This window comes from Pseudophryne corroboree, chromosome 5, assembly GCF_028390025.1.
Source record: "Pseudophryne corroboree isolate aPseCor3 chromosome 5, aPseCor3.hap2, whole genome shotgun sequence".
NCBI classification, from domain to species: Eukaryota; Metazoa; Chordata; class Amphibia; order Anura; family Myobatrachidae; genus Pseudophryne; species Pseudophryne corroboree.
Window position 1 is genome coordinate 541,082,087 of NC_086448.1, and position 26,512 is coordinate 541,108,598.

Below are 26,512 nucleotides of genomic sequence, written 5' to 3' on the forward strand. Positions count from 1 at the left end.
AGATAGCTCCAGACTTTCTTACATCTGTTCACACCCACATACAGTGTATATACAACTGGTGTAGTTTTACACAATGGTTGTTTTGTTAGAAATGTAGGCTTGTGGCACATTCACTGGTAGCAGTATACCAGTAGAAGACCATATTATCTGAAAGCAGGGATAATTTTAGCTGTTTGATGAGGGGTTAGGTTTTTTTAATTAACATTAGCCTTAAAAAAAAAATGTTCTTGACATTACTCTTGGTAACTTGAATATTAACCTGTGTGCTCTAAGTTAACTATCTATTGGGCAGCCATCTTGGGCACTGGCGCCCAAGATGGCTGCCTCACCTTTTGTATGCTCCTGATCATCTCCATAAAACAGCTTAAATTCACCACAACCGACCTATGAATCATCATAAATATCCAAGGACTTACCTTTAACTTGTACTACTCTACGCGGACATTTCATCAAAACCAACGGATTGCATTCCTGCGCTGAGATACACACTGGATTGAATCCTGGACTGAATCCTCTGCATATCTCCACTGAGAAATCCTTCAGTTTAGCAGCTGCTGTACTCTGCATTGGACATTATCCAGATAAGGTACTGTGGATTACAACCTATCTTTGGCTACATCCAGCCCCTCACTTAGACATCATCCACCTCTGTTCTCTGAGCAACAAATAACTGACTTATTGCATTAATCTACTAATATCAGTATATTCAGGCTCTGAATTGCTGAAGGCTCACTGTTTAAAATCAGGATCCATTTCCAGGACACGTTATCACTACCCCCACAAAAAAAATCTACTTCAAAGGCCTCTCACACTGAGACTTTTCACACCTACACAGTAGGAATTGGCTTCTAACACCTTTCCAAAAGACTGCCTATCCTTGGATAATTGACTAAATCAGCAGTTATTTTATTTATTACTTGCTTCAAATATACACAATAGGTTATAGCAATAACTCTGTTCATAATCCCATTATAATTTTGGATCACATACCGAATTGGGGGAAAACAAAACACAAAAAGGAAAAAGAAAAAAAAAAAAAAAAAAAATAACACTGCTTTCTCTCCCTCTCTCATCATTATATGCAGCTCAAACTTATAGTAATCTGTCATTGATGACCGAAATGTATACGTATTGCTCCAGCTTCATTCTTTCACTCCGCCCACCACGTTCTGCAGTTCCTATCACACCATCACAGGCTTCTATTCTCCAATCCCTTGGCATTTTAAAAAGAAAACACATGTGCATTCGTGGGAAGCGAGCAGGCCGGAAATGTATTTCCCCCCGGTAACCATCTAAGTCCTTTGCCCACCTGCTCACCCCCATACTCAAAGAACAATCAAATAGAAGTGATACCCAAAAGACGGCCCTGTGTTTGGAAGGACAGTACTGTCAACTCTCACTTTGTGACCCCCATACCCAGAGCTCCTGCACTTAACATAAAGAAAACTGAAGGCCCTCTGGTATGCCCAATCAGGTCAGTCTTTTGTAATGTCAGATCTATAAGAAACAAGACTGCAACAATTGCTGACCTTATTGAATCTGCAGATCTAGCCTGTATTACAGAGACCTGGCTAGATGAAAATGCAGCACCTATATTGGAGGCTGCAGTACCAACAAACTACTCTGTCATCAACAACCCAAGACTGGACCGCAGGGGTGGCGGGGTGGCTATCTGCTTCAAAAAAAGAACTTAAACTTAGGGTCCACCCTATTGAAACTACTCGCTCATTTGAGTGCATTGCTGCCTGGAGTTCGACAGGATTAGGTTTCAGAGTACTTCTCATTTACCGGCCACCTGGAGATGGAAAGATATTTCTACAAGAAATTGCAGACACTGTTGCTGGCCTGGTTCTGGAACATCAAAAATGGCTCATCCTCGGGGATTTCAATGCATGGGTGGATGATGAGCTCTCACGCCTTGGCCAAGACCTCCTGTGCACAATGAATGGTCTGGGCTTCACACAGGTCATTCCCTCTGCCACACATAAAAGTAGTCACACTCTCGACCTTGTCTTTCAGATTGGATTAGAAGTCACTGACCTAAAAATAAACCCAGTCATCTGGTCAGACCACTACTCCCTCTGGTTCTCAGTTGCAACCCCTCAAATAAGATCTCTGCCAGTGGAGTTGACCAGGTATCGTCCAAGGAGGGGTATGACTCCCCAGGCTCTTGCAGCAAATCTGGATCTCTCTGCTATACTGGGTGCCTGTGAAGATCCCTGTTCCCTAGTCCGTTATTATAATAGGGATGTTATGGCTGCAATTGATATTATCGCCCCTGTGCGTTTAAGACCTCGTAAACCACAATGTCAAGCTCCATGGTTCGACAACAGTGTTAGTGAGCTCAAGAACAGGGGCGTAGACTGGAAAGACGATGGAGGAAGACTAACCTAGTGGATGACAAAATAAAACTAATAAAGCATAACGAAGAATATCAATCGACAATCACTCGTAATAAAGCACAGTTCCTGTCAAATGAGATCACAGCAGCAAACAATAGGCCAGCTCAACTTTTCCGCACAGTGGAGATGCTTTGCAAGCCAGCATGCCTGCAGACTGATGATACCCTCTCCCAGGCAAGATGCAACGAGTTTGCAAACTTCTTTGCAGATAAAATATCCACCATCCGGGCTGGAATCTCCACAGTGCCATCAAAGGAGTGCCAAACTACAAAGCCTGCCAATATAAGCTACCTGCCTTCATGGACCAGCTTTGACCCAGTGGATGTAAAGGACACTGCTGAAATTGCTCGGATTTTGCGTCCCACCACCTGTGATCTGGACCCTGCCTCAACCAAGCTTCTAATAGGTTGTATGGATATAATTGGTCCTGTCTTTACAAAAATTGTTCAATGCTCTTTGCAGACAGGCATTTTTTCTGGACCCCTAAAGGAAGCAATTGTTAGACCGCTTCTTAAAAAACCTAATTTAGATCCCGACTGCATGACCAACTACAGACCGGTATCAAACCTTCCTTTACTAGGAAAGGTTATTGAGAAAGTCGTTGCAAATCAACTGGAAACCCGCCTGACAACCCATGATATTTCTGATCCATTTCAATCAGGATTCAGGAGAAGACATAGCACTGAAACAGCCCTGGTGTGTGTGTTAAATGATCTTCTGATGGCAAAAGACAGAGGTGACTGTTCAATATTAATCCTTCTGGATCTCTCGGCAGCATTTGATACCGTGGACCATGGGCTTCTGATTGAGCGACTGATACATTTCTGTGGTCTGGATGGCACAGTCCTAAGCTGGTTCAAATAATTTCTCACAGGCAGGTCACAGAGAGTATCATCTGGATTATACTCATCAGTGCCATTGCCATGTGGTGTCCCACAAGGCTCTATACTATCCCCCATGCTTTTTGCAGTATACATGCTCCCATTCGGCGAAATAATCAGGCGCCATGGCCTGGTCTACCACTGCTATGCCGATGATACACAACGGTACTTGTCCTTTGCTCCGGGCACTGATAACCCAATAGCAACCCTAAATGGCTGTCTAGCTGAACTACAGGAGTGGATGAGCGCCAGTTGGCTGCGACTGAACCCGGATAAAACAGAGGTCCTTATGATACGACCGCAACATCAAAGGACAAGACTGCAGCATAGCCAACCAACTGGACTTACACTCGGGGATTCAGAATTACAGACCAGTGATCGTGTGCGGAATCTTGGCGTTGTCCTGGATGGTGGCTTGACGCTTAAACATCAGATATCAGCCACAATCAAATCCTCATTCTTTCACCTGAGGAACATAGCCAGAATCAAGCACTTAATTCCCTCAGATGATATGCCAAAAGTCATACATGCATTTGTATCATCTCGTTTAGACTACTGTAATGCCCTCTACCTTGGTCTACCAGCAAAAGAATTGCAGCGCTTATAGCTGGTGCAAAACACAGCTGCCAGGCTATTAACCAACCAACCCCGTTCTAGCCACATAACACCCATCCTCTACTCCCTTCACTGGCTGCCTGTACGATGGCGAATCATCTTCAAGATTGGCTTACTGAGTTTCAAAGCATTACATGACCAAGGCCCAAGGTACCTGAAACAGCTTCTGACCCCATACTGCCCCACTCGATTACTGCGATCTGTAGATGAAGGACTTTTAGCAGTACCTAGAATCTACCGTAATTCATCTGGGGGTCGAGCATTTAGTCATGCGGCTCCGACTCTATGGAACTCACTTCCCCGCACAGTGCGAGAGGCCTCAACTATAGAATCCTTCAAAAGTAGACTCAAGACTTTTCTGTTTACTCAAGCATTTCCATAATGTCCCTTTTAGTATCTTCATGCTTCTGTATTTTATGAAAATGTACTTCATTATTTTCTGCACTATATTATGCTATGTATCTGTTAAGCGCCTTGAGTCCTATTGGAGAAAGAGCGCTATGTAAATAAAATTATTATTATTATTATTATTATTATTATTATACCAACCGCAAAGCATTAAAGCAGCAAACCTCAAGTATTACTTATTGTTTGGAATAGTGTACTGTTTTTTTTTAATTTTTTTGATGATTCATAATTTTATTAGGTAAATAACGTAATACTTCTTGTATCATGTTTATTAATTAATGTTAATTTTTTTCTTCAGGTCTACTTCTAAATGGCCAATCTAACGGATCCGGCCAGTCCTCTGAAAATGAGAAGGATGACACATCTCAAGGGTCTTCAAACACCAATAGTGTGACATCTTCAGATTCAGAAGATGGGCCAGTGAGGAAAAGGTTGGTCATTATCTTCCCCCATTTCTAACACACTACTTATATGTTAATGCTGTACTTTCTATGGATGGTTCTATACACCCTCTTTACATTAAGTGTAATCATCAGTCCTCTTTTCAAACATGAAAAGTGCTTCTTCAGAAAGTAAAGACACTGTGAGAGCATTATTGTTTAGATAAGCATACTTCCTGGTAATTAAAGGAACTTGAGCAGAACATCTCTTGTTGATAGAAGTGACCATCAAAGGGTGTAATTGCTAATGTTCATCTCGACACAGACTTGACACCAATTAACTCTTAACACTATGATGTATACACATGCAGCTGTATTTATCCTATCAATTCTGGGGCAAAGCAATGGCTTTGTATTTATCATTATTATCATCGTCATCCTTTCTTCCTATAGCACCAAATTATTCCAGAGTCATGTAACATCAGGGAGACAAATTGATTAAACGTCTCAAGGAAATCCATTCTCTAGCTGTTTCCTGATACATTTATTTATTAACCGTTTCTTATATAGAGCTGCAAATTCCATTGCGCTGTAACAAACAACGGTGAAAGAAACAAGCCTGGGTAATAGCAGTCATAAAGGAAGCAAGGCCCTGTGCTACTCCTTGTAGCATGACAATAGACGAATTCATCACAAAAATCTAATGCATGCTGCTTATTGTATAATGCACAAAGTACTGTGCAGAAACAATCTACATTTATAAAAGATGCACTGATTATGTTTAGAAATGTTGCACTTTCCCGATGTCACATCTGACCTGGTATGAGGAGCACCAGTGTTTTTTTTTCTTGTGTAATTAGTTTTCACCACAGTTCAATTAATCAGCTCTGCCCATTTTCGATAAAGTACCAAACGCTTTTGGGCTCCAAGGTACAGAGTTTATGAAATAAATATTTTCTGCACATCCTGCTTTATTGCAAGAGGTTGACTGATCATTTTTTTTTTTTTTTAGCTCTTATCTTCCTTTTCTGGCACTTTTCTCTCCTGTGCCTGTTGGTATAGCAGAATGACTGTGATTATCTTACTCCGGTCAGATTCTGTTCATACTAGATTCACCGTTATAGGAATGGTGATGGTGGGTGAGGAAGAGGTGATGATGTACAGCTGTTAAGAGGAGGTCATAAGTTAGCACAACCTTCTACATTAATGTCAAACAGACAAATTGCAGATTAAACTAGCAACATATATTTGCAAGTAACATAACAAGCAGATTTATCGTTTTTAATTTTTAATAAATTTGCAAAAATCTCAAAAAACCTTTTACTGCTGCGGGGTACACTGGGCTCCACAAGGATTGGACAATGGAGTGTAGAGTAGGATCTTGATCCGAGGCACCAACAGGCCCAAAGCTTTGACTGTTCCCAGAATGCACAGCGCCGCCTCCTATATCACCCCGCCTCCCAGCACAGGAGCTCAGTTTTGTAAGTTGGTGCTGCAGTAAGCAGGCACTGAACAGAGGGTCTGCTCCAAGCAGCCTTAAGAAAAGCTTTTTATGAGGTAAAAAGTGAAGACTTCAAGGGCAGCAGCGGTGGTAAATGTCTTGTGACATTCACTGCTGCAGCTCCAGCTCTCCCCAGCGGCGCTGTACACTCCCGAGCCCTGGTTGCCGGGTACCTACAGCGGAGGCTCCGGTTTTCTTCACGTTAGACACACACGGCTGGGGCTCTCCAGGATCGCGTGGCCGCGCTTTGGGAGGTGGTAAGTGGGTCCCACTTGCGGGACCCGGTCTTTATCGCGGTCCGGCGCGGTCAGTGGGAAGCGGGCCGCGCGCGCTGGCGGTGGACACTGTGGCAGTACAGGCGATCTCACTAGATCACCAGGGCATGGGCGCAGGTCAGGTTTTCTCTCTAAACCAATTCTTATATCGCCCACAGTACCCAGTAGTTTTGCCAGCAGAGGGGATAAGGCTTAGACCTGAAGCCCCTCCCCCAGCCCCGGGGCGCCATTTCTAGCAAGTGTTCCCGCCCTGGAGCTGCATATCCGTCTTTTCCTCACTCCCTGTCAGTGTCTGCGGCGCCATTATCCCTCAGCTCACTGTTCCTGGGACTGCTTGGGCAAATCCTTCTATGTAAAGCCGCCTGGTTGTCAGCGCTGTGCCTTTACATGACACTTAAGTATTCTACCTGCCTTTTTAGACGGTGATAGTTAAGAAAGAGTGCACTTAGTCAGGGTTTTATAGTACAATTACCCTGTGATATGCATCCAGTTCTTACTGTGTACTGTTATATCTATTGTTATCAGGGGCGTCAGAACATTTTTAGGTTGGGGGGAGCAAGATATAATTTCCGTTTGGCGCCCCTAAATCGCTAAATGTCGCCCCCTCTGTGTTTTACCTCATAACAAAAATGGAGAGAGGAAGACGTGGAGAGAGAGAGAGACATGGAGAGTGACAGAGAGAGATACATGGAGAGAGAGGTTTATCATCAGCAGCAGAATGTGAGGTGCCCAGGAGAGCAGTTACCTGGAGGTCTCCTGGAGGAGGCTGCATTGCTCTCCGGCCAGGCAGTGGTTCTGCAGGAGCTATGGCGGGCTCCTGGGCCATAGGCATTTGTCCAGCAAAAATTTGGTGGTCGTGGGAGGGAGGGGTAGAGGTAGGCGGGAGGAGGGGAGGATAGACAGTGACGAGGCGGCTTAGGGGTAGCAGGAGAGATGGAGACAGACAAAGCAGGTATCAGGGGGAGAGAGGAGCGAGAAAGAGAGGGTTTCATGGACAAAGAGGGAATGAGCAAAAGAGAGGAGAGAGAGAGAGAGTGTCAGGGAGAAAGTGTCAGGAGAGAGGCGGTGTCAGGGAGAGCGACAGTGTTGGCAAGTGAGAGGGAGAAAGACAGTGTCAGAGAGGGAGAGAGAGAAAGGGGCAGTGTCAGGGACAGAGACACAGTGCCAGGGAGAGATATTTAGACAGCATCAGGGAGAGACCGTCACAGAGAGAGAGAAAGCTAGAGTGCCAGGGAGAGAGAGAGACAGTGTCAGGAAGAGAGTGGGGGCGACAGTGTCAAAGAGAGAGGGTGTGGGGAGGGGACAGAGAGACAGCGTCAGGGAGAGAGAGAGAGATAGTGTCAGGAATAGAGGAAGAGGGAAAGAGGGAGAGGGAGCCAGCAGGACATACACTACCTGACTACAGTACAGGTATCTTATGGGGGCGGACACTTCACGGCATTAGGCTCCACCCCCAAATGCCCGCAAATCACGGCACTGCCACTGTGAGCCGGCCAGGACAGGGGCAGAGCAGGCTGGGTAAGGCTTGGTATCCCCTCTCTCGCTACATCTTCCATAGCTGCAGGGCAGTTTCCAGGCAGAGCCACTGGGAGGAGGGAGTGGAGCCACCAGTAGCAAACGCAGGATTTTTACAGGGAGGGAGGGTTCCATACGTGTGTGTGTGTGTGTGTGTGTGTGTGTGTGTGTGTGTGTGTGTGTATAATCTATATCATTGCACGGCACTTCAAAATTTTATGCAGACTTCCAATGTTTTGGGGTCAACCATGCTCCGTCATCAGGATAAATAACAACAAAGGTTCCGCAATGCCTAACTAAATACATAAACAAATGGGCAAGACAAGAAAACAATGACTTACAGTACGAGACAATGCAGGACAAGTATAGGGTATATAAACATTATTGCATCAGGGGACAGGACACCAAAATAATAATTAGGGTGTCAGAAACCGAGGGTTAGGTAGCGATAAAGGAAGTATGGAATAGAAAATAGTCCAATAGAGGTAAAATCACATGAGGGGAGAGGGCCCTGCTCAAGAGAGTTTACTATATATAGACATATATATACACTGCTCAAAAAAATAAAGGGAACACTTAAACAACACATCCTAGATCTTAATGAATGAAATGTTCTTATGAAATACTTTGTTCTTTACATAGTTGAATGTGCGGACAACAAAATCACACAATAATTATCAATGGAAATCAAATTTATTAACCCATGGAGGTCTGGATTTGGAGTCACCGTCAAAATTAAAGTGGAAAAACACACTACAGGCTGATCCAACTTTGATGTAATGTCCTTAAAACAAGTCAAAATGAGGCTCAGTAGTGTGTGTGTCCTCCACATGCCTGTATGACCTCCCTACAACGCCTGGGCATGCTCCTGATGAGGTGGCGGATGGTCTCCTGAGGGATCTCCTCCCAGACCTGGACTAAAGCATCCGCCAATTCCCGGACAGTCTGTGGTGCAACGTGGCGTTGGTGGATGGAGCGAGACATGATGTCCCAGATGTGCTCAATTGGATTCAGGTCTGGGGAATGGGCGGGCCAGTCCATAGCATCAATGCCTTCATCTTGCAGGAACTGCTGACACACTCCAGCCACATGAGGTCTAGCATTGTCTTGCATTAGGAGGAACCCAGGGCCAACCGCACCAGCATATGAACCCAGGGCCAACCGCACCAGCATATGGTCTCACAAGGGGTCTGAGGATCTCATCACGGTACCTAATGGCAGTCAGGCTACCTCTGGCGAGCACATGGAGGGCTGTGCGGCCCTCCAAAGAAATGCCTCCCCACACCATTACTGACCCACTGCCAAACAGGTCATGCTGGAGGATGTTGCAGGCAGCAGAACGTTCTCCTTGGCGTCTCCAGACTCTGTCACGTCTGTCACATGTGCTCAGTGAGAACCTGCTTTCATCTGTGAAGAGTACAGGGCGCCAGTGGCGAATTTGCCAATCTTGGTGTTCTCTGGCAAATGCCAAACGTCCTGCACGGTGTTGGGCTGTAAGCATAACCCACCTGTGGGCGTCGGGCCCTCATACCACCCTCATGGAGTCTGTTTCTGATCGTTTGAGTAGACACATGCACATTTGTGGCTTGCTGGAGGTCATGTTGCAGGGCTCTGGCAGTGCTCCTCCTGTTCCTCCTTGCACAAAGGCGGAGGTAGTGGTCCTGCTACTGGGTTGTTGCCCTCCTACGGCCTCCTCCACGTCTCCTGATGTACTGGTCTGTCTCCTGATAGCGCCTCCATGCTCTGGACACTACGCTGACAGGCACAGCAAACCTTCTTGCCACAGCTCGCATTGATGTGCCATCCTGGATGAGCTGCACTACCTGAGCCACTTGTGTGGGTTGTAGGGAGGTCATACAGGCACGTGGAGCCTCATTTTGACTTGTTTTAAGGACATTACATCAAAGTTGGATCAGCCTGTAGTGTGTTTTTCCACTTTAATTTTGAGGGTGACTCCAAGTCCAGACCTCCATGGGTTAATAAATTTGATTTCCATTGATAAATTTTGTGTGATTTTTTTGTCAGCACATTCAACTATGTAAAGAACAAAGTATTTAATAAGAATATTTCATTCATTCAGATCTAGGATGTGTTATTTTAGTGTTCCCTTTTTTTTTTTGAGCAGTGTATATGTATGTATATATATATATATATATATATATATATATATATATATATATATACATACATACATATACATACACATACAGTGGTCGAAGTGGAAATTTTGAAGTGGAGGTATGCAAAAGTCAAGGACTCAATTATGCGCGCTCTAGAAAAGGGGGCGTGTCCAGTGTAGTAGAACCCCTTATGCTATCTAGTACTGGTGCCCCTTTCACCTTATAGCACATGGTACGAGCCGAAATTCACATTATAGCACACTGAATGAGCCGAAATTTACATTGTAGCACACTGAATGAGCCGAAATTCACATTGTGGCACACTAAATGAGTCAAAACTCACATTGTAGCACACTGAATGAGCCGAAATTCACATTGTAGCACACTGAATGAGCCGAAATTTACATTGTAGCACACTGAATGAGCCGAAATTCACATTGTAGCACACTGAATGAGCCGAAATTCACATTATAGCACACAGTACGAGCCGAAATTCACATTATAGCACACTGATGCTGCATTCAGATCGCAAATGCCGGGTGGGATCCGGCATTTGCGCTCCGTTGCTGGCTTTCCGACCCGGCAATATACCGGGTCGGTTGCCATAGCAGCGGAGGGCGCAGCAGTAGGGGCGGGGGTGGAGGCGATACCCTGGACGGCGAAAACGCGGCGGTAGGGTCTTAGTAAATTTGAAAATGCGGTAAAACCCGTGTTTTCGGGGATTTTACCGCATTTTTCCTTTTAGTACATCCCGCCCACAATCAGTGACTGAGCTAAAGTGATATATCAGCTCTGTAGGAGGGATGTGTGGGTCTGAGGTCAAGGGGGGTTTGGACCACATAGAGTTGGGCTGGGGGAAGCGGGGGCCCAAGATTTCTGTTGCCGGCCCTGAGTGTTGTATATATGTGTGTGTGTATATATGTATGTATGTATATATATATATATATATACATACAGCACATCTGTACATATGTATAGACATAAACACATGCACAGCATACATACACACACACACACACACACACACACACACACACACACACACACACACACACACAGCACATACATACAGGCACCCACCACCCTTCGCCCTCAATAACAGAAAGCTAAACTCCTTTTGACTGCCCACCCGGCCTCACCAGTTCAGAGGCTGTATATTTTCTTTTCAACGCGATCCTGGGATGGGAGGAGCTGCGCGCGGCCACTGCAGCTCTTCCTACATGCAGCCAGTGCTGCGGCCAGCCTCTCAGTGTCAGCGTGAGGAGGCAAATCCCCCCTCCCGCCCCGTGCGTGCGTATGGGCACTGTGGTTGGGAGTGAAGCCACTTCGTCTGCCGCCCCCCTGTTAAACTAGATCGGCGCCTCTCTCATCTTTGCGGGGGGCAAGCTGCCCCCTTGCCCCCCCCATTCCGACGCCCCTGATTGTTATATAGCTGTGTAAGCTAGTCCAGTGCCGTATTATTGTCAGTAATAACCTCTGCATTGTACAAACTGTGACTTTCTGTGTGTGCATTTGATAGCTGAGTGGTGTCCATTTCGTGTCTTTCACTCAACTTGCTATCCCTATATTCTATAACCTGAGGGGGCTTGGTGCGTCAGGTGTTATCTAATATAGGATTTTCACAAAGATATACTGTATTACGTATTTTTCTCTGTGATTTAGTCACCATATCTCTCCTTTATCTCTGCTAGTGCTGACTACACTGCGCAGGGGTTTGGGTTTAGAGGTATAGTGCTGCTGATAATTGTACTGAGTTAACCTCATACTGCAAGTTATATAATGTCTGCTTCTGAGGGTAACGGTTCTGGGGCTGAACACACTGCCGGTGTTGCTGACGCCACAGGGCCATATGAGGAGAATATAGCAGCTGTGGGCTCTGGTTCTGCGGGCTCCTTGCCCCCCAGTGGGACTGTGGCAACGGAGGCACATACTGACCCACCGTGGTCCGCTTTTTCCACGCTTCTGCATACGCTAGTTCATAAACTTACTCCCCCTATGGGACCCCCAATGCCGGTACAACCGTATGTGGTCCCTGCAGCTAACCCGCCGTGGGCGGACTATTTATCTGCTCAATTAAAGAAATTGAACCAGTCCTTGACTACTAAAAAGTCTGACCAACGCTCGCCTAAGTCCAAGAGGTCCTCTAAGCGAGCGCTTATCTCCTCACAATCCACTACTGTCACTGACGCCTCGTCTGATGAAGACAGCACATATACTGACCCCTCAGGTTCTGACTCAGATACAGCTGATGGGGAGGGTAGTTCACATGTGGATGTTCCTGATCTTTTGGAGGCTATTAAGTTAATTCTGCAGATTACGGATGATCCCGAGCCATCCGTCCCTCCTAAGAAACCAGATGGGTTCAAGCGTCAGAAGGTGGTTAAGCAAGTTTTACCTCACTCTGACCACCTAGTGGATATACGTCAGGAACCCTGGGAAAACCCGGGTACGAAGTTTGTGCCTCAAAAGAAGATGCTGGCTCGCTATCCCCTCGCGCCAGAGCTATCTAAAAATTGGGAAACTCCTCCAGTGGACTCACATGTGGCTAGGATGGTGATTTCCTCAGCTCTACCTGTCACTACCGTCACGTCTCTAAAAGAGCCTACGGATAAACGTGTGGAGGGTTTTCTGAAAGCGATTTACACCCTCATGGGTGCTGCACGAAGGCCCACTATTGCAGCAACATGGGCTGCAGAGGCTATTGAAGCTTGGGACTTGGAGTTAGAAGCTGAAATCTCTTCTGACCATGCTAGACAATGTTTGTCATATATTGTCACAGCTTCTCGATATATTAAAGAGGCGGCTTCTGATGCCGGTATCCTAGCAGCCAAGACCTCTACTACGTCAGTCCTGGCTCGCCGGATATTGTGGCTGAGATCTTGGTTTGTGGATCTGGACTCTAGAAAAACCCTGGAGGTACTCCCTTTCAAGGGAGATATTCTGTTTGGGGAGGACTTAAATAAGATTGTGGCTGACTTGGCTACTGCCAAAACTGCCTGTCTGCCTAATACCGCTCCTTCTGTGTCGAAGGCTAAAGGTACGTCCTTTCGCCCCTTTCGTCCTTCAGGTAAAGCAAAAGGTCAGGCGTACCATAAGCAGGCCCGCACTTCCAAGCCTGGTAAGCCGGGGGATCCCAGGGTGGGGGGGCCGGCTTCTAGGGTATACACAGGAATGGTTGAAGACCACTTCAGATGCCTGGGTACGGGAATTCGTCACTCGAGGTTACGCCATAGCCTTCAAATATCGACTCCCTCATCGATTTTGCCAGACAGACGTCCCTTTGGACCAGACAAAGGCATAAACTCTACACTTGGTGGTACAGACCCTCCTGGATACAGGGGTCGTCGTACAGGTGCCTCTTGCTCAGAGGGGCCGGGGGTACTATTCTCTGCTGTTTCTAGTCCCGAAACCGATGGGTCCTCCCGGCCCATTCTCAACCTCAAGGCATTGAACAGGTTTGTGAAGGTTTCCAAGTTCCGTATGGAAACCCTTCGATCTGTAGTTCTGTCCTTGGAACCTGGGGACTACATGGTCTCCCTGGACATACAGGATGCTTACCTGCATATTCCTATAGCAGTGTCACATCAACAATACCTGAGGTTCGCTATTGGCAACCTACATTACCAGTTTCGGGCGTTACCTTTTGGTTTAACAACGGCTCCGCTAGTTTTCACCAAAGTTATGACGGTGGTACTCCGCCATCAAGGGGTCAGGATACTGCCGTAACTGGATGACTTGTTAATCCTGGCAAATTCCACAGATCTTCTCCTGCGTCATCTGGATATGACAGTCCGGTTTCTACAAGCCCATGGGTGGCTCATCAACTGGAAGAAATCCTCCCTGGTCCCTGCTCAGAGCATGGTGCACCTGGGAGCGTTGTTGGACACTCACAACCAGAGGTTGTTCTTGTCTCAGGAGAAAGTCCTGAAGATTCAGGACAGGATTCGTTGCTTCCTTTCTCGTCCGCAAGTTTCGATACATTCGGCAATGCAGGTGCTGGGCCTAATGGTATCAGCATTCAACATGGTGGAGTATGCTCAATTCCATTCTAGCCCCCTCCAGAGGCTGATTCTTGCCAAGTGGGACGGCCTGCCTCACCGGATCAGATCTCAAATGATCTTCTTGACTACGGAGGTCTGTCTGTCTCTACACTGGTGGCTCCGGGACCAACAATTGTGCAGGGGTCGTCCCTTCTGGATATCCAACTGGGTCCTGTTGACGACAGATGCCAGTCTAAGAGGCTGGGGGGCGCGGTGCTGGAGCAACACTCCCTTCAGGGTCGGTGGACCAAGGAGGAATCTCTCCTCTCGATCAACATTCTGGAATTGCGGGCGGTCTTCAATGCGTTGAACCTGGCCCAGCATTTAATTCAGAACTGTCCTGTTCAAGTACAGTCGGACAACGCCACCACAGTGGCTTACATAAATCATCAAGGCGGCACTCGAAGCCGTTTGGCAATGAAGAAAGTCTCACGGATTCTACATTGGGCGGAACGCCATCTACCGGCCATATCGGCAATATTCATTCCGGGAGTCCTGAATTGGGAAGTGGACTTTCTCAGTCGTCAGGACGTGCATGCCGGCGAGTGTGGCCTCCATCCAGAAGTGTTTCAACTCCTCGTGGAAAAGTGGGGTCTTCCAGATGTGGATCTGATGGCGTCTTGACACAATCACAAGGTTTCGGTATTCGGAGCAAGGACAAGGGATCCTCAAGCAGCATTCGTGGATGCGCTGGCGGTGCCGTGGAGGTTTCGGCTGCCGTATGTGTTCCCTCCGGTGTCACTCCTGCCCAGGGTAATTCGGAAGTTCAAGCAAGAAAAAGGAAATCTGCTTCTCATAGCTCCAGCGTGGCCCAGACGGCACTGGTTCTCAGACCTGCAGTGCCTATCGTCAGAGCGTCCAATTCTACTTCCACAATGCCCAGACCTCCTCGTTCAGGGCCCCTGTGTCTACCAGGACCTAGACCGGCTGTCTTTGATGGCGTGGCTCTTGAAGCTTCCGTCTTAAGGGCTAAGGGTTTTTCTGAAGATGTCATTAAAACTATGTTGCGGGTACGGAAACCGGCTTCTGCTCGGATTTACCATAGGGTCTGGCATTCCTACTTTGTTTGGTGCGCATCTAACAATTATGACGCTTCCAAGTTTAGTACAGCCAAGCTTTTGGCTTTTCTGCAGCAAGGCCTAGAGTTGGGCCTGCGTCTGGCCTCCCTAAAGGTTCATATTTCTGCCTTGGCGGTGTGGTTTCAGAGAAAAATTGCGACTTTGCCTGATGTTCATACTTTCACTCAGGGTGTGTTGTGTATCCAACCTCCCTATGTCCCGCCTGTGGCTCCTTGGGACTTGTCGGTGGTATTGGAGGCGTTGCAGGAGCCTCCGTTTGAACCCCTCGGTTCAGCTGACCTTAAGTGGTTTTCCCTTTTAGGTGGTGTTCTTGCTGGCTATTGCCTCTGCTAGAAGATTGTCGGATCTGGGTGCCTTATTGTAGTTCCCCATATCTGATTTTTCACCGTGATTGGGCGGTTCTTAGGACTCGTCCCGGATATTTACCTTAGGTGGTTTCTTCGTTTCACTTAATCAGGAGATTGTGGTTCCGGCCTTTGTCTCTCCTGATTTGTCTCCCAAAGAGCGGTCTTTGGATGTGGTACGGGCTCTCCGTATCTATGTGAAGAGAACTGCTTCTATCCGAAAATCTGATTCTCTCTTTGTTTTGTTTGAATTTCACAAACGTGGCTGGCCTGCTCACAAGCAGACCCTGGCCAGATGGATTAGAATGGTGATTGCGCATGCTTATGTGAAGGCTGGTCTCTCTGCTCCTGTTCACATTAAGGCCCATTCTACTCTGTCTGTTGGACCTTCTTGGGCGGCCCAACGTGGTGCGACCCTTGAACAATTGTGCAAGGCGGCTACGTGTTCTTCCGGGATACTGCCACTTCCCAGGATGCTTCCTTTGGACGCCGGGTTCTTGCGCCCACTACAGTGCGTCCCCTCCCATAAGGAACTGCTTTGGGATATCCCCATTGTCCAATCCTTGTGGAGCCCAGTGTACCCCGCAGCTGAAAACGAGTTTTATGGTAAGAACTTACCTTTGTTAAAACTCTTTCTGCGAGGTACACTGGGCTCCACAGTGCACCCACCCTGACGCACTTAGCTACTTTGGGTTGGTATGGCATTAGCCGCTGACACTTCTCTTGTCGTGAGAGTGTGGTGTATGTGGCTACTAACTGTTGTCGTCTCTTTTCCTGCTACTGCATTGGGCTGGTTAACTAAAAACTGAGCTCCTGTGCTGGGAGGCGGGGTGATATAGGAGGCGGCGCTGTGCATTCCGGAAACAGTCAAAGCTTTGAGCCTGTTGGTGCCTCGAATCAAAGTCCTACTCTACACCCCATTGTCCAATCCTTGTGGAGCCCAGTGTACATCGCAGAAAGAGTTTTAACAAAGGTAAGTTCTTACCATAAAACTCGTTTTTTCACGTTGTCATTATGGGTTATTGTGTGTAGAATTTTGAGGGGAAAAAATGAATTTATTCCATTTTGGAAAAAGGCTGTAACATAACAAAATGTGGAAAAAGTGAAGCGCTGTGAATACTTTCCGGATGCACTGTAGGCCCCTACATATCTTGTAGTCCACACTCACTACAGCCCTGATTCAACTTTTTAGAGCAGAGTGTACTTTATGAATTAAGGAAAAAACCATAAAGATCCCAAGAGTAATGTGGATAATATATACAGTACACACATATAAGCACATAGATGCATGACGAGCTATTCAGTTGTTTGTGCCGATGGGCGCCAGTTCTGCAGTTGCCCGTTATTTCTACTTGTACCTTCCTAGGGTGGCTAGCAAAAATCTGCACAAAGTCTGGCTTTAGGGCGCCCAAACTCTGTGTTTAGCCACTTTACATGTTTAAAGCTGGTGCATTTGGGCACGATAAGTAATGGGCACCCATGGCACTCATGCCCATCTACATCTATCGCCTGTCTGGTGCCCATTATTTAAATGTGCCCAAAAACAATTGCATGCCCTCTATATGTTGGACAAATGGCTATAATAAATAACTATAATTTGGTAATCTGTGGCTTGCCTCATGTTTTTTTCTATATTTTGCCATAGTGGTTTTTTGTCTGCACTTAATTTTCTTAATTTTTTCAGATCCTCTTTCCTATTTGCCCTTTTTGCTAATGTTTGCTCATTTATAGCATGCCTAGTGTTTTGACCTTTTGATATTTCATGCAGACATGACCAATCCGTATCATTTGGCTACAGTGTATATTACCCAATAATTTGTGTAAGCTATCCATTGCTGATAAGGAAATTTGTAATTGGTCGTTTGGCACTTTGTACAGTTAAAAATTCTGCCGCAAAAGATACACAGTCTTGGTTTTGATCATTAAACAATATTAGTTGATTGTGCCACTGAGAGGTTTTGATTTTTAAGCGCAAGATGAATGTGTGGATAGCGTTGTTGACTGACTTTTCATCGCTGTCTCCATGTAAATGGTATAATTGATGACATGGTGGAAATCTGCGTGTAGATGCTGGCTCAGAAATTGCTTTTTCAGTTGGATCAAACCTAAATGGCCAGTCAAAAGCTAATATTCATTCCTTTCCTGAAGTCTGTCTGGGGACCCCTAGCTGCTCAGGAAAAGAGCCATGCTTGCTCCTTCACAGCCTTTGCCAAAGCTAATAGGGGTTAAGGTTGTAGAAATGTGGAATATGCTAAAGATTCATTCTGGAAATAAAATAAGCTGATTTTATCATGATATTGTGCATCGTCTGAAAGTCTGAATTATGTAGCAGCAGTGTGTGGATTAAAAAAGCATGCTTAGTGCAGGGGTGCCTAACCTTTTTTTCTTGGAGTGGCGTATCAAGAAAACGATTGGAGGGCCACAAAATGTTTCCTCACAGTTAGCCTACCAGCAGTTAGACAAGGACTGAGTAAGTCTTATTATAAGAAATGTTAAAACTAATTAAAATATCTTGATTTCAGTTTTGCTCACTCTGGTGAGATGCATAATATGGCACAGAACAGTGGGGGTCATTCCGACCTGATCGCACGCTGCACTTCTTCGCAGCAGTGCAATCGGGTCGGAACTGCGCATGCGCGGCACGTGCGTCGTTGCCACCGGGCAATGACGCCAGGAACGAGCGCTGCGACCGCAAGAAGATTGACAGGAGGAAGGCGTGTCGGGGCGTCAACTGGCCGCAGGCGTGTCCAGGCATTTTGAGGGCGGATGTCTGACGTCAAATCCGGGACGTGCATCGCTGGATCCGTCACAAATGGTAAGTAGGTCTAGGGCTGGTCTTGTTTTACGTGAAACTTTTTTAGCATAGCAGGGCTGCACAAGCGTTTGCAGCCCTGCTATGCTATAATACACTCCCCCATAGGCGGCGTCAGGTTGATCGCACAAGCAGCAAAAAGTTGCTACGTGCGATCAACTCGGATTGACCTCCAGTGTCCCCAATTCATAATATGCTGCACAGTTGTGCCCCAATTGATATGAGACACCGTGATGCTCCCAATTCATTATATGCAACACAGTAGTGCCCCCAATTGATATGACACACCTTAATTCTCAGAATTCATAAAATGCCCCAATTGATATGACATGCCTAATGATCCCTATTACTAATTCACCCACTTGGTAATATGCCACACAGTAACAACCCCAATTGGTAATATGCCACACAGAGGCCCTCTGTGATGCCCCTTTATATTGTAACCTCAGAGCTCCCTCACTCATGCCTCATTAAATGCTCACAGCCTCTCTGTCCTGCCCCTCTATGTACCTCAGTCTTCGGATCCCCTCCTGCACTTATATGCCAGCCCAGAGCATTCCTCATGACCTTACCTTATCAACCTCACGAGCAAAGTTTGAAATATGTACTCCTATCAACTGTCCTTTTCTGCCTGGCTCCCACGAGTCCATCAGCCCAACGCCACTGACTTGAGTTATGTCCGCAAATTACTCAGAGGAGTGGAGGGATTGGCCAGAGTTGGTGCAGCAGAAAAGACCAGCCAAGAGTACACCACTTCGGGACACAGGAATCCCTGACAGAAGAATGGAGGCCCGGTTTCAACAGGTTGCTGGATGCAGTTTGCCCACCCCTGGCTTAGTGTCTTGATGTACATAGTATACCAAGCAGTATATCTACAAATTCTGTATGAAAATGAAATGGATTTAAAAGTCCAACTATTTTCTCTTACGTCCTAGAGGATGCTGGGGACTCCGTAAGGACCATGGGGTATAGACGGGCTCCGCAGGAGACATGGGCACTATAAAGAACTTTAGAATGGGTGTGCACTGGCTCCTCCCTCTATGCCTCTCCTCCAGACCTCAGTTGATTCCTGTGCCCAGAGGAGACTGGGTGCATTACAGAGAGCTCTCCTGAGTTTCTCTGAAAAAAGAATTTTGTTAGGTTTTTTTATTTTCAGGGAGCACTGCTGGCAACAGGCTCCCTGCATCGTGGGACTGAGGAGAGAGGAGCAGACCTACTTAAGTGATAGGCTCTGCTTCTTAGGCTACTGGACACCATTAGCACCAGAGGGAGTCGGAACGCAGGTCTCCCCTCGCCGTTCGTCCCAGAGCCACGCCGCCGTCCTCCTCACAGAGCCGGAAGACAGAAGCCGGGTGAGTATAAGAAGAAAGAAGACTTCAAAGGCGGCAGAAGACTTCTGATCTTCCCTGAGGTAAGCGCGCAGCGGTAACGCTGCGCGCCATTGCTCCCACACACAACACACACGAGCAGGCACTGATGGGTGCAGGGCGCAGGGGGGGCGCCCTGGGCAGCAATATAAACCTCTAGGACTGGCATATAAGTATATATAGGCTGCAGAGGCAGTAGTTCTAAAAATCCCCCGCCAGTTATACAAAATTGAGCGGGACCGAAGCCCGCCGCTGGAGGTGGCGGAGCTTGGTCCCACAACACCAACCAGCGCCATTTTCTCCACAGTGTACTGCAGAGAAGCTAGCTCCCCGGACTCTCCCCTGCTGAACACGGTGACACAGGGCTGAAAAGAGGGGGGGAGGGCACTTGTAAGGCGCAGTGAGTGTATTACACAGATAATTATATATAAAAAAGCGCTATATTATCTGGGAATTTGTTTCCAGTGTCAGTTGGCGCTAGGTGTGTGCTGGCATACTCTCTCTCCGTCTCTCCAAAGGGCCTTAGTGGGGAACTGTCTCCATATAAATATATCCCTGTGTGTGTGGGGGTGTCGGTACGAGTGTGTCGACATGTCTGAAGCGGAAGACTCATCTAAGGAGGAGGTGGAGCAGATGATTGTGATGTCTCCGTCGGCAACGCCGACTCCTGATTGGTTAGACATGTGGAATGTTTTAAATGCAAATGTGACCTTATTACATAAGAGGATGGACAAAGCAGAGTCCAGGGAAAAAGCAGGGAGTCAATCCATGGCTTTGACTGAGTCACAGGGCCCTTCAGGGTCTCAAAAACGTTCTCTATCCCAAATAGCAGACACTGATACCGACACGGATTCGGACTCCAGTGCCGACTACGATGATGCAAGGTTACTCCCAAGGGTGGCCAAAAGTATTCATTATATGATCATTGCAATAAAAGATGTGTTGCATATCACAGATGACCCCTTTGTCCCCGACACGAGGGTGCGCATGTATAAGGAAAAGAAACCTGAGGTAACCTTTCCCCCATCTCATGAGCTGAACGAGTTATTTGAAAAAGCTTGGGAAAATCCAGACAAAAAACTGCAGATTCCCAAGAGGATTCTTATGGCGTGTCCTTTCCCTGCAAAGGACAGGGTACGGTGGGAATCCTCACCCAGGGTAGACAAGGCTTTAACGTGCTTGCCCAAGAAGGTGGCGCTACTGTCTCCTGACACGGCAGCCCTCAAGGATCCTGCTGATCGCAGACAGGAAACTACCTTAAAATCTATTTATACGCATACGGGTGCTTTACTCAGACTGGCAATAGCATCGGCATGGGTATGTAGCGCAGTTGCAGCTTGGACAGATACCTTGTCAGCTGACTTTGATACCCTAGATAGGGATACCATTTTATTGACGTTAGGTCATATTAAAGACGCAGCCTTATATATGAGAGACGTTCAAAGAGACGTTGGGCTACTTGGTTTGAGAGCCAACGCCATGGCGATTTCTGCTAGGCGTGCCCTGTGGACCCGCCAATGGACGGTTGATGCCGACTCAAAGAAGCATATGGAGGTTTTACCTTACAAGGGTGAGGTTTTATTCAGGGAGGGTCTTGCGGACCTGGTTTCAACAGCTGCCGCGGGTAAATCTACCTTTTTGCCTTTTGTTCCCCCACAGCAAAAGAAAACTCCGCAATATCAGATGCAGTCCTTTCGGTCGCATAAGTCCAGAAGAGGTCGGGGCTCATCCTTCCTCGCCAGAGGTAAGGGTGCAGGGAAAAGAACGCCTGCTTCGGCTAGTTCCCCGGAACAGAAGTCCTCCCCGGCTTCTGCTAAATCCACCGCATGACGCTGGGGCTCCACTGAGGGAGTCCGCGCCGGTGGGGGCACGTCTTCGACTTTTCAGCCAGGTCTGGGTTCGGTCAGACGTGGATCCTTGGGCGATGGAAATTGTATCCCAAGGCTACAAACTGGAATTCGAAGAGGTGCCCCCTCGCCAATTTTTCAAGTCGGCCTTGTCAGCTTCTCCCCCAGAGAGGGCAGTAGTGTTAGCTGCGATTCAAAAGCTTTGTCAACAGCAGGTGATTATCAAGGTTCCCCTAGTCCAACAGGGAAAAGGGTACTATTCGACCCTGTTCGTGGTCCCTGAAGCCGGATGGCTCGGTCAGACCCATTTTAAATCTAAAATCCCTAAACCTGTACTTGAAAAAGTTCAAATTCAAGATGGAATCTCTCCGGGCAGTGATCTCCAGTCTGGAAGGGGGGGATTTTATGGTGTCACTAGACATAAAGGATGCATACCTTCATGTCCCCATATATCCTCCTCATCAGGAGTACCTGAGATTCGCTGTATAGGACTGTCATTACCAGTTTGAGACGTTGCTGTTTGGGCTTTCCACGGCCCCGAGAATTTTCACCATGGTGATGGCGGAGATGATGGTGCTCCTGCGCAGGCAGGGAGTCACAATTATTCCGTACTTGGACGATCTCCTGATAAAAGCGAGATCGAGAGAACAATTGCTGAAGAGCGTATCGCTCTCCCTGAGAGTGCTACAACAGCACGGTTGGATTCTAAATCTGCCAAAGTCACAGTTGATTCCAACGACTCGACTATCATTCCTAGGCATGATTCTTGACACGGAACGGAAGAGGGTTTTTCTCCCAATGGAAAAAGCCCAGGACCTCCAGAAGTTGGTCAGAGACCTGCTAAAACCAAAAAGAGTGTCTGTTCATCAATGCACTCGAGTTCTGGGGAAAATGGTGGCAGCCTACGAGGCCATCCCTTTCGGCAGGTTTCATTCGAGGACATTTCAGTGGGACCTTCTGGACAAGTGGTCCGGGTCCCATCTACAAATACATCAGAAGATAAGCCTGTCCCCCAGGGCCAGAGTGTCTCTCCTGTGGTGGCTGCAGAGTGCTCACCTTCTAGAGGGTCGCAGGTTCGGCATTCAAGACTGGGTTCTGATGACCACGAATGCGAGCCTCCGAGGATGGGGAGCAGTCACACAAGGAAGACATTTTCAGGGACTATGGTCAAGCCAGGAGGCTTGTCTGCACATCAACGTACTGGAATTGAGGGCCATATACAACGGCCTACGACAAGCGGAGAATCTTCTTCGCGACCTACCGGTTCTGGTTCAATCAGACAACGTCACAGCAGTGGCTCATGTAAACCGCCAAGGCGGGACAAGGAGCAGAGTGGCAATGGCGGAAGCCACCAGGATTCTTCGCTGGGCGGAAAATCACGTAAGCACTCTGTCAGCAGTCTTCATTCCAGGAGTGGACAACTGGGAAGCAGACTTCCTCAGCAGGCACGATCTCCATCCAGGAGAGTGGGGACTTCATCAAGAAGTTTTTGCAGAGATAACACGTCTTTGGGGAATTCCTCAAATAGACATGATGGCGTCACGCCTCAACAAGAAGCTTCGGAGGTATTGTGCCAGGTCAAGGGACCCTCAGGCAGTAGCGGTGGATGCCCTGGTGACACCATGGGTGTTTCAGTCGGTCTATGTGTCCCCTCCTCTTCCTCTCATCTCAAAAATATTGAGAATGATAAGACGAAAAAGAGTGCGGACAATACTCATTGTTCCAGATTGGCCTCGAAGGGCCTGGTACTCAGATCTTCAGGAAATGCTCACAGAAGATCCGTGGCCTGTTCCTCTCAGGGAGGACCTGTTACAGCAGGGGCCCGGCGTGTTCCAAGACTTACCGCGGTTACGTTTGACGGCATGGCGGTTGAACACCGAATCCTAGCTGGGAAAGGTATTCCGGAAGAAGTCATCCCTACGCTGATAAAGGCTAGGAAGGAGGTGACGGCGAAACATTATCACCGTATCTGGAGGAAATATGTTTCTTGGTGTGAAGCCAAACATGCTCCTACGGAGGATTTCCATCTGGGCTGTTTTCTCCACTTTCTACAGACAGGAGTGGATATGGGCCTGAAGTTAGGCTCCATTAAGGTACAGATTTCGGCCTTATCTATATTCTTTCAGAAGGAATTGCCTTCTCTCCTAGAAGTCCATACTTTTGTAAAGGGAGTGCTGCACATCCAGCCTCCTTTTGTGCCCACAGTGGCACCATGGGACCTTAACGTGGTATTACGGTTCCTAAACTCTCACTGGTTTGAACCGCTTCAGACGGTTGAATTAAAGTTTCTCACTTGGAAGGTGGTCATGTTGTTGGCCTTGGCATCTGCGAGGCGGGTGTCCGAATTGGCGGCCTTGTCTCGCAAGAGCCCCTATCTGATTTTCCATATGGATAGAGTGGAGTTGAAGACTCGTCCTCAATTTTTGCCCAAGGTGGTTTCATCGTTTCATATGAACCTACCTATTGTGGTGCCTGTGGCTACGGGTGACTTGGAGGACTCCAAGTCCCTGGGTGTAGTCAGGGCCTTCAAAATATATGTAGCCAGGACGGCTCGGGTTAGGAAAACAGAGGCACTGTTTGTCCTGTATGCGGCCAACAAAGTTGGAGCTCCTGCTTCGAAACAGACTATTGCTCGCTGGCTCTGTAACAAGATTCAGCAGGCTCATTCTACGGTAGGATTGCCGTTACCAAATTCGGTATAGGCCCATTCCACTAGGAAGGTGGGCTCTTCTTGGGCGGCTGCCCGAGGCGTCTCGGCTTTACAGCTTTGCCGAGCAGCTACATGGTCGGGTTCAAACACTTTTGCAAAGTTCTACAAGTTTGATACCCTGGCTAATGAGGACCTTGCGTTTGCTCAGTCGGTGCTGCAAAGTCGTCCGCACTCTCCCGCCCGGTCTGGAGCTTTGGTATAAACCCCATGGTCCTTACGGAGTCCCCAGCATCCTCTAGGATGTAAGAGAAAATAAGATTTTAAGCCTACCGGTAAATCTTTTTCTCCTCTTTGAGAATTTTAGATAATTTATAATTACAGATGTGCGCTTTCAGATTTACTAGGTTTTACTCTAATCTCACAAACTACATGTGTTTTGGATAGCCAATAAAATAAATCTGGAAAAATCTGCCGTTGTGCTGCTATGATGTCAAGAACCAATTTACACATCTCTACTTATAATAGTAATCAAATTGTTTATGTCCAGCCCCCCTATGTGAGATTGTAAGTATATAGTGATTAGAGACCCATTCTGTTGGCTAGTACATAGGGGGGTACTTCAGACCTGATCATTAGGGTGCGTTTTTTGCATCCCTGCGATCAGGTAGTTGCCGCCTACAGGGGGAGGGGAAATTCGCTGTTCAGGTGTGCGATCGCATGTGCAGAAGAGCAGCACAAACAGAAGTTTGTGCAGTCTCTGCACAGCCCAGGATTTACTCAGCCGCTGCAATGATCGGGGCTGGAGCGGAAGTCCCGAATCCTCCCACAAAACGCCGGGTCCCTCCTGCGTTTTTCCAGACACTCCCTGAAAACGGTCAGGTGCCACCCACAAACGCCCTCTTCCTGTCAATCTTTTTGCGATCGCCGGTGCGATTGGATTTTTCGCACCATCCCGTCGCTCCCTGTCGCTGCGGACCGTCACGCCTGCGCATTGCGGGGCATACTTATGCGCAGTTCAGACCTGATCGCCCGCTGTGCGAAAACTCACAGCAGTGATCAGGTCTGAATTAGCCCCATAAGTGCACAGAACCCCATTCTGATGGCCTGTACAGAGTGCTCAGAGCCCCTTTCTTGATGGCTGGTACACAGTGCTCAGATCCCTATTCTGATGGCTGGTACACAGTTTTCAGAACCCCGTTCTGATGGCTGGTATACAGTGCTCAGATCCCTATTCTGATGGCTGGTATACAGTGCTCCGATCCCTATTCTGATGGCTGGTACACAGTGTTCAGAACCCCGTTCTGATGGCTGGTACACAGTGTTCAGAACCCCGTTCTGATGGCTGGTATACAGTGCTCATCCCTATTCTGATGGCTGGTACACAGTGTTCAGAACCCCGTTCTGATGGCTGGTACACAGTGCTCATCCCTATTCTGATGGCTGGTACACAGTGTTCAGAACCCCGTTCTGATGGCTGGTACACAGTGCTCATCCCTATTCTGTGGCTGGTACACAGTGTTCAGAACCCCGTTCTGATGGCTGGTACACAGTGATCAGAACACCGTTCTAATGGCTGGCACACAGTGCTCAGATCCCTATTCTGATGACTGACACACAGTGCTCAGATCCCTAATCTGATGGCTGGCAGAACCCCGTTCTGATGGTTGGTACACAGTGCTTAGAGCCCCATTCCGATGGCTGGTTGTTTTTAGGTCTCCTTTATATCCTACCTGTGGAAAATAGCTACTGCAGCACTTAAATAATTATCAACTCCAGGCATAGAATTCGGGGTTCCTCTAGCATTGTTTGTCTGGTCCCACCTGCGGGAACCAGGTTGCTGTGGTGCCAGAGGAGTTCTTCATCCATGGTACTCCACCAGATGCAAGCTCAAGGCACAGACACTGTTTCAATTATCATCATATAGCCAATGTACGTTAACGACTGGCAGTAAATGGACTTGTAATGGGGTCTACAGAAGAATCTAGGAGATGCAGTGCATCCTGAGGAGATATATATTGTGCTCAGAAACTCATTTAAAGGACTGTGATAGAGCTCAAAAAACAGTTATGATCACCAGTATACAATGCACTAGGTGTAGCACAATAGTGGTGTTACAGCATTGATGGAGGAATGCATCCTTCAGTGAGTCCAAATGGCCTTAGGAACACTTAGACAAAATTTTGCTTGTGAGGGGCATTTCATGTGTCTGGTGTTTATATTATGGCATGCTGGCTTCCTCTTCACACATGTTGAGGCTGTGAGGTGATACAGACCTT

At 47.4% G+C, this 26,512-nt stretch overlaps 1 protein-coding gene across 3 annotated transcripts in view; it reads left to right on the forward strand.

Moving 5' to 3' along the window:
* Positions 1–26,512, forward strand: part of JARID2 (jumonji and AT-rich interaction domain containing 2) — a 365,382-nt gene that overhangs the window by 178,575 nt on the left and 160,295 nt on the right. For all 3 annotated transcript variants that reach the window (XM_063923201.1, XM_063923202.1, XM_063923200.1), the window contains exon 3: positions 4,605–4,737. In XM_063923201.1, coding sequence (XP_063779271.1) covers positions 4,605–4,737 — 133 coding nt within the window. The remainder of the gene's footprint in view (positions 1–4,604; positions 4,738–26,512) is intronic.